The following is an 8,199-nucleotide window of genomic DNA, read 5'->3' on the forward strand; positions in this document are numbered from 1 at the left end:
GGTGTGGATCGGGTGTGGATGTGAGACCGGATCCCGCGGGCGGGAGCGCCGCCGTGCTTCCCAAGCGGCGCACTATCCAGTGCGCCACCCGGCCGGCCCCCCCCTTTTTTTTTTTTTGTCCTTTTTGAGACCGGCTGCACTGCGCTCAGCCAGTGAGCGCTGTGAGCGCACCGGTCATCCCTATATAGGATCCGAACCCGTGGCGGGAGCGCTGCTGCGCTCCCAGCGCCGCACTCTCCCGAGTGCACCATGGGCTCGGCCCAGAATTCACCTTTTTAAAGTATGTATTCTAGTAGATGTTAGTACATTCACAGTGTTGTGCTCCCACCCCCTCTGCTAGTTCCAAACATTTTCATCACCCCAAAAGAAAACCTGTACCCATTTAGCAGTCTCTTCTTCTTTCCCTCAGCTGCCGTCAACCTCCAGTCCACTTTCTCTCCAAGGATTTGCCTGTTCTGGACATTTCACATAAATGCATCATACAACAAGTGGCCTTTTGTGTCTGGCTTCTCACTCAGCATAGTGTCTTCAAGGTTCATGCACGTTGTAGCGTGTGTCGGTGCTTCATTCCATGTTATGGCCGAATAGCATCCCGTTGTTTGAATTTACCACATTTTGTTTATCCATTCTTCCATCAGTGGGCATTTGGATTGTTTCCACCTTTTGGCTACAGTCAGCAATGCTGCTGTAAATATTTTTGTGAACATTTTCATGAGGACATGCATTTATGGTTCTCTCTGGTGTCTCACGATTATTTCTTAGTGACTGTTTTCTCACGTGAATTCTTGGGACCACATCATTTGCTTTTCTCCTCCAGGAACATGAACAAGAACGTGAACTTGGAACTGCTGAGCTGGTGAGCAGACATAACGATGAAACTGACTGGCTGCTGCAGACTCAGGTGACGGGGTCCACAGGGTGCATGGCAGGGGCCCTCAGCCCTCACATGTCCATGGTGCGTGCTCTGTAATTCACAGTAGGCGCAAGAGACCGGTCACAGAGTAGATGGGGTGGGCCGCCAGCTTGCTGTCTCCTCCTGTCTTCTTTCTTTGTTCCCAAGTTCTGTGTGGGGGGCCATCACAAGGGCCGGTGGAGGGGACACGCATGGATGTCCAGGTGGCCGGGAGTCTGGCCAGGTGCCAGGCTGCGTGAATGACACGCACTGCTTGGCTGGCTGCTCTACCCATCAGCTGCAAGTCCTATTCTTTAAAGACAAACAGTGCTGTTGCAGCAGTCAGGGAAGCTGTGAGAGGGGGGCCAGTGGGAGGCCCTGGGTGCAGCTGAGACTTGGAGACTGAAAGGCTGTGGGGTGGGGGGATATGTACTAGCAGCTGCCAGGACTGCCTCTTCACAATGTCCTCGCACTCCCTCACAGAGTTTCCTGCTTTTTTTGCATCTGTTCTGTGTGTCCTTCTTATTCATACTCATTCCACACTTTTCTTTTTTCTTTTTTCTTTTTTTTTTTGTCTTTTTTTTTACTGACTGGTAACGGGATCGCAACCCCCAGTGTCGCGTCCGTACCAGGGACCGGCAACGGGATCACAACCCTCGGTGTTGCGCCCGCACCACGCTCAGCCAGTGAGTGGGAACTGGTCTCCACGTGGGATCCGAACTCTCGGTGGGAGCGCTGCAAGCAGCACACTCTCCAGTGCGCCACTGGGCCGGCCCATTCCACACTTTTCTATGTCTCCCTTGCGCTCTGGTTCCGAGCATGGTGCCTCATCAGAAATGCTTCTCTCTATTGCAGACAGTGCATAGCCTTGAGCTGGAAGCGCTGCGCCTGAGTCTGAGCAACATGCACACTGCACAGTTGGAGCTGACGCAGGCCAACCTCCAGAAGGAGAAGGAGACGGCGCTGACGGAGCTGCGGGAGATGCTGAACAGCCGGCGCGCTCAGGAGCTGGCCCTTCTGCAGAGCAGGCAGCAGTATGAGCTGGAGCTCATCAGAGAGCAGCATGCACATGAGAAGGAAGAGATGGTGCTCAGGTGTGGACAGGAAACAGGTACTGCACACGCTCAGGTGTGGATGGGAAAAAGGTCCTGCACACGCTCAGGTGTAGATGGGAAAAAGGTCCTGCACACGCTCAGATGTGGACAGGAAAAAGGTCCTGCACACGCTCAACGCTCAGGTGTGGATGGGAAAAAGGTCCTGCACACGCTCAGATGTGGACAGGAAAAAGGTCCTGCACACGCTCAGATGTGGACAGGAAAAAGGTCCTGCACACGCTCAGGTGTGGACGGGAAAAAGGTCCTGCACACGCTCAGGTGTGGATATCACCTGCCCAGTCCTGCTTTTGTACTGCCCAGCTGCTAGTACAAAAAGAGTTTCTCCGGCACCTTTTTTTAAGTGATAGTTTTATTGAGACGTACTTCACGTTCTGCACAGTTCTCCTATTTGAAGTGTACTATTAGTGTATTCAGAGTATACACTCTGCTGGTGGTGGCCATTTGTATATTTAGAGTAGTATGATCATCACCACAGTTTAAGTTTAGCACATTCACCACCCCAAGAAGAAGCCTTGTACCCCTCTCAGTTGCTCCTCATTTCTCTGCTGGGTAATCTGCTTGCTCTTCTGCTTATTTAATTTTTCACTTGAAAAATAAAAGCTGCGAGTCCAGCTGTAGATGTGTTGAAAGTCTTTTCCCTCTCTGGGTTCTGTCCACCACCCTCTTCCCAAGGGACCGTTTTCTTAGTTTCTTGTGATGCCTTCCTGTGTTCCTTCATGCAGTTTCAAGCAAACACAAGTACGTGCTTTTATTTTCCTTCCTCTTTTTTAAAAATATAAAATGTGGTTTGCCTTTTGCCCATTTCTGTGCTGTTTTTTTCATGAGCTCCCTGGATGGCACCATCCCAGTCTGCAGAGGCCATGCCTCTCCTCTGGCCTCTGATCCTGACTGTGGTTGGGCCTCGGGTGGCTAGCCGACCCTTGTGCCCGCAGAGGCAAGGTCTCTGGCCCTTTGGCTATTCTCATGGCAGTGCATTGTCCACTGTCACCTGTACTCCACCCCCCCAATCCTGACTGTGCCCTTCCCTTCGGCCTCCTGCTGTTTCTGCCTGTCTCCCCTATCTCCAGCTGTGTGTTCACCTCTCAGGTCCATGCACTGTGTTCATACTTGCCCTTCCTCATCCTCTGATGCTGGTGTTCCTCAGGAGGCTCCACAGCACCTGAGTTGTTGCTTGTGCCAGTTTTCTTGTGCTGTTTCCATCTGGGGCTGGGAGTTGTTGGACCCTAGAGTGGTCTCCCTCACCTTGATTGCCAACACCTGGCCTGGATTCTGGCACACAGGACACTGAACTAAAGGCCAGGGCTCTTGCCTGAGGTTGGAGCACATTTTGAAGTGGTCATGACAAGTAGGAACCACAGGAGCAGACGTTCATCTGCTCTCCTAGATTGTCCTCATGGCTGGAAATCTCATGGTACTTTGTTTTGGCATGAATACAATTAGTTATTTAAACTAGACATCCTCAGAGATGTGTGCTGCTGTCCTGTGAACATTGGTGAGTGTCCCTGGAGCCCCTCTCCTGGGTGATTGAGTTGTTGAAAAGGTTGAGACTCAGTGGTCTGACCTTTTTGTATTTTCTTGCAGCTAAGCTGAAGGAGAAGTTACAATCGGAAATGGAGAAAAATGCCCAGATAATGGAGGTACGTATGATTGATTAGAAAACATAATTCTGTGTGTACATGCTTTTCCTTTTTTACACGCCCCATGAAAAAGCCAGTGAGCTGGCTGGCAGCTCATTCAGTTGGAGCGTGGTGTTATAACACCAAAGGCAGGGGTTCAAATCCCTATAGCAGCTAGCTGTCAAAGAAAAAAAGAAAAGCCAAGCAAAATCCAGTCAGAGCCTCATTAGAATACACTGTTAGAAAGCAGACTGCATTCTTTTGCTTGCACAATTTGTATCTGTCAAAAAACTTGTTATGCTCTTTCATGTTGATTTCTGTAGCGTAAAGATGCTCATCCATCCCCTCTAGGCTGCTTTTCTGAGTGGCCCGATGGCCTGGCCCCAACCATGTCTGGGATGCAGCCTCTGACCTCAGGGACTTGTGTCCGGTGGAGGACATCAAATGTGGCAACTCAGTAAAATGCTTGGAGTGTGGGTGATGGGGGCCAGGCGCCTTGAGGAAGTCACACAGGGAAGAGGTTTCCGGCGGGGTGGGGCACACTTAGGTGTGGGGGTGTTATCAGGGACCTTGGACAGTGATGCCGAGTCTGTGCTGGGCCCTGTGCAGGAGGGGTGAGCCACCAGCCGAGTCTGGTGTCCTGGCTGCCCTCTCTGGCTGCTGGCAAAGGTTGGGTATCAGTGCAGGGTTGGGGGTCATGCGCCAGCCTTCTGCCCCTCTGACCTGGACAGTGAGGATTCGTTTCCTAGGGCACACGGGACAGAGCCCAGCCTCTGGGCAGAGGTCAGTGGAGTTGCGGTTGGTGCCCTGGGCTTTGTNGCCACTGGGCCGGCCCATTCCACACTTTTCTATGTCTCCCTTGCGCTCTGGTTCCGAGCATGGTGCCTCATCAGAAATGCTTCTCTCTATTGCAGACAGTGCATAGCCTTGAGCTGGAAGCGCTGCGCCTGAGTCTGAGCAACATGCACACTGCACAGTTGGAGCTGACGCAGGCCAACCTCCAGAAGGAGAAGGAGACGGCGCTGACGGAGCTGCGGGAGATGCTGAACAGCCGGCGCGCTCAGGAGCTGGCCCTTCTGCAGAGCAGGCAGCAGTATGAGCTGGAGCTCATCAGAGAGCAGCATGCACATGAGAAGGAAGAGATGGTGCTCAGGTGTGGACAGGAAACAGGTACTGCACACGCTCAGGTGTGGATGGGAAAAAGGTCCTGCACACGCTCAGATGTGGACAGGAAAAAGGTCCTGCACACGCTCAGGTGTGGACGGGAAAAAGGTCCTGCACACGCTCAGGTGTGGATATCACCTGCCCAGTCCTGCTTTTGTACTGCCCAGCTGCTAGTACAAAAAGAGTTTCTCCGGCACCTTTTTTTAAGTGATAGTTTTATTGAGACGTACTTCACGTTCTGCACAGTTCTCCTATTTGAAGTGTACTATTAGTGTATTCAGAGTATACACTCTGCTGGTGGTGGCCATTTGTATATTTAGAGTAGTATGATCATCACCACAGTTTAAGTTTAGCACATTCACCACCCCAAGAAGAAGCCTTGTACCCCTCTCAGTTGCTCCTCATTTCTCTGCTGGGTAATCTGCTTGCTCTTCTGCTTATTTAATTTTTCACTTGAAAAATAAAAGCTGCGAGTCCAGCTGTAGATGTGTTGAAAGTCTTTTCCCTCTCTGGGTTCTGTCCACCACCCTCTTCCCAAGGGACCGTTTTCTTAGTTTCTTGTGATGCCTTCCTGTGTTCCTTCATGCAGTTTCAAGCAAACACAAGTACGTGCTTTTATTTTCCTTCCTCTTTTTTAAAAATATAAAATGTGGTTTGCCTTTTGCCCATTTCTGTGCTGTTTTTTTCATGAGCTCCCTGGATGGCACCATCCCAGTCTGCAGAGGCCATGCCTCTCCTCTGGCCTCTGATCCTGACTGTGGTTGGGCCTCGGGTGGCTAGCCGACCCTTGTGCCCGCAGAGGCAAGGTCTCTGGCCCTTTGGCTATTCTCATGGCAGTGCATTGTCCACTGTCACCTGTACTCCACCCCCCCAATCCTGACTGTGCCCTTCCCTTCGGCCTCCTGCTGTTTCTGCCTGTCTCCCCTATCTCCAGCTGTGTGTTCACCTCTCAGGTCCATGCACTGTGTTCATACTTGCCCTTCCTCATCCTCTGATGCTGGTGTTCCTCAGGAGGCTCCACAGCACCTGAGTTGTTGCTTGTGCCAGTTTTCTTGTGCTGTTTCCATCTGGGGCTGGGAGTTGTTGGACCCTAGAGTGGTCTCCCTCACCTTGATTGCCAACACCTGGCCTGGATTCTGGCACACAGGACACTGAACTAAAGGCCAGGGCTCTTGCCTGAGGTTGGAGCACATTTTGAAGTGGTCATGACAAGTAGGAACCACAGGAGCAGACGTTCATCTGCTCTCCTAGATTGTCCTCATGGCTGGAAATCTCATGGTACTTTGTTTTGGCATGAATACAATTAGTTATTTAAACTAGACATCCTCAGAGATGTGTGCTGCTGTCCTGTGAACATTGGTGAGTGTCCCTGGAGCCCCTCTCCTGGGTGATTGAGTTGTTGAAAAGGTTGAGACTCAGTGGTCTGACCTTTTTGTATTTTCTTGCAGCTAAGCTGAAGGAGAAGTTACAATCGGAAATGGAGAAAAATGCCCAGATAATGGAGGTACGTATGATTGATTAGAAAACATAATTCTGTGTGTACATGCTTTTCCTTTTTTACACGCCCCATGAAAAAGCCAGTGAGCTGGCTGGCAGCTCATTCAGTTGGAGCGTGGTGTTATAACACCAAAGGCAGGGGTTCAAATCCCTATAGCAGCTAGCTGTCAAAGAAAAAAAGAAAAGCCAAGCAAAATCCAGTCAGAGCCTCATTAGAATACACTGTTAGAAAGCAGACTGCATTCTTTTGCTTGCACAATTTGTATCTGTCAAAAAACTTGTTATGCTCTTTCATGTTGATTTCTGTAGCGTAAAGATGCTCATCCATCCCCTCTAGGCTGCTTTTCTGAGTGGCCCGATGGCCTGGCCCCAACCATGTCTGGGATGCAGCCTCTGACCTCAGGGACTTGTGTCCGGTGGAGGACATCAAATGTGGCAACTCAGTAAAATGCTTGGAGTGTGGGTGATGGGGGCCAGGCGCCTTGAGGAAGTCACACAGGGAAGAGGTTTCCGGCGGGGTGGGGCACACTTAGGTGTGGGGGTGTTATCAGGGACCTTGGACAGTGATGCCGAGTCTGTGCTGGGCCCTGTGCAGGAGGGGTGAGCCACCAGCCGAGTCTGGTGTCCTGGCTGCCCTCTCTGGCTGCTGGCAAAGGTTGGGTATCAGTGCAGGGTTGGGGGTCGTGCGCCAGCCTTCTGCCCCTCTGACCTGGACAGTGAGGATTCGTTTCCTAGGGCACACAGGACAGAGCCCAGCCTCTGGGCAGAGGTCAGTGGAGTTGCGGTTGGTGCCCTGGGCTTTGTGGAGAGATGGGTTTGTGAATGCATGGGTTGCATTTCATGTAAGAGCCTGGTTCTGTGTCTGGGATGGGCGGTCCTTGTCCTCTGTTCACCTCGTGGATGCTTCTGTTCTCTCAGCACTGGCACAGAGCCAGCACTGGCTGGCTACTGAAGATCCATTTCCAGTGGTGGCAGTCAAGTCTGGGGATGAGGACTGCCCACTCTTGGTTTTTGACTGTGTGGTTTAAATTTCTTAGCACAGATAATCAACTATTGACCACAATTCCTTTTTCTTTTAAATTAGAACTTGAAGCAAGACTGGGAATCCGAAAGAGATTTATGTTTAGAAAATCTACGCAAAGAATTATCTGCAAAGCATCAGTCAGAAATGGAGAATTTACAAAACCAGTTTCAGAAAGAATCGGCAGAACAGAAAGCTGAGTTGGAGAAGATTTTTCAAGCCAAAAATGAGGCTGAACGTGAGCATCTAATTAAAATGAGCAAGTTTGGAAGGGGGGACTAAGTTTTCCTGTATAATAGGATAGACATCTGTGACTTGCCACGTGATGCCAGATCCTCAGTGCTTATGTTGTTGTCCCAGGCCTCTCAAGGTTGCTGGACCCTCCTGAAATTTGTTTCAGAGATATTTTTTACATGTTAGTTACTAAATTACTACTGTAATAGGACCGTGATTGTTCACTTTTGATACTCTGGGGGTTCACATTCCACAGGGGACACTCAGGTGACGTGGGTCAGGGGATGCCATCTGCACTTGAGTGTATGCGTCTCTTCCTCCTCCCAGGGGAGAACGAGATTGGTGAGATCAGGGTCTGGGCAGAGTCTGCTGGCCATGGCTCACCTGTGCCTCTTGCTGGCCATGCCCCTACTGTGCCACATGGTTGAGGCATGTGTGAGGTTCAAATGAGGGATCTATGTGGGGTGCCCAGAATGGAACCCAGGTGTGGCAGTGCTTTGAGTGTGAACTGTTACTATTACAGTTGTGCATGGCTTACCCACAAATAGGGCTGCATTCCAATAAGTGCATCATTAGGTAATTTTGTTGTTGGGCAAACGTCACAGAGTGTACTTGCACACACCTAGGTGGTACAGCCTGTTGCTCTTAGGCTACAGATAA

General features: G+C 50.7%; 1 protein-coding gene across 1 annotated transcript in view; it reads left to right on the forward strand.

Annotated features, from left to right (window-relative positions):
* Nucleotides 1-8,199, forward strand: part of LOC103610600 (pericentrin-like) — a gene marked incomplete at both ends in the record, with an annotated part of 46,631 nt that overhangs the window by 29,043 nt on the left and 9,389 nt on the right. The window contains 7 exons of the mRNA XM_008594736.1: nt 818-901; nt 1,748-2,003; nt 3,589-3,644; nt 4,538-4,793; nt 6,236-6,291; nt 7,369-7,543; nt 7,867-7,892. Coding sequence (XP_008592958.1) covers nt 818-901; nt 1,748-2,003; nt 3,589-3,644; nt 4,538-4,793; nt 6,236-6,291; nt 7,369-7,543; nt 7,867-7,892 — 909 coding nt within the window. The remainder of the gene's footprint in view (nt 1-817; nt 902-1,747; nt 2,004-3,588; nt 3,645-4,537; nt 4,794-6,235; nt 6,292-7,368; nt 7,544-7,866; nt 7,893-8,199) is intronic.

Source organism: Galeopterus variegatus, unplaced genomic scaffold (genome assembly GCF_000696425.1).
Source record: "Galeopterus variegatus unplaced genomic scaffold, G_variegatus-3.0.2 Scaffold11385, whole genome shotgun sequence".
Lineage (NCBI taxonomy): Eukaryota > Metazoa > Chordata > Mammalia > Dermoptera > Cynocephalidae > Galeopterus > Galeopterus variegatus.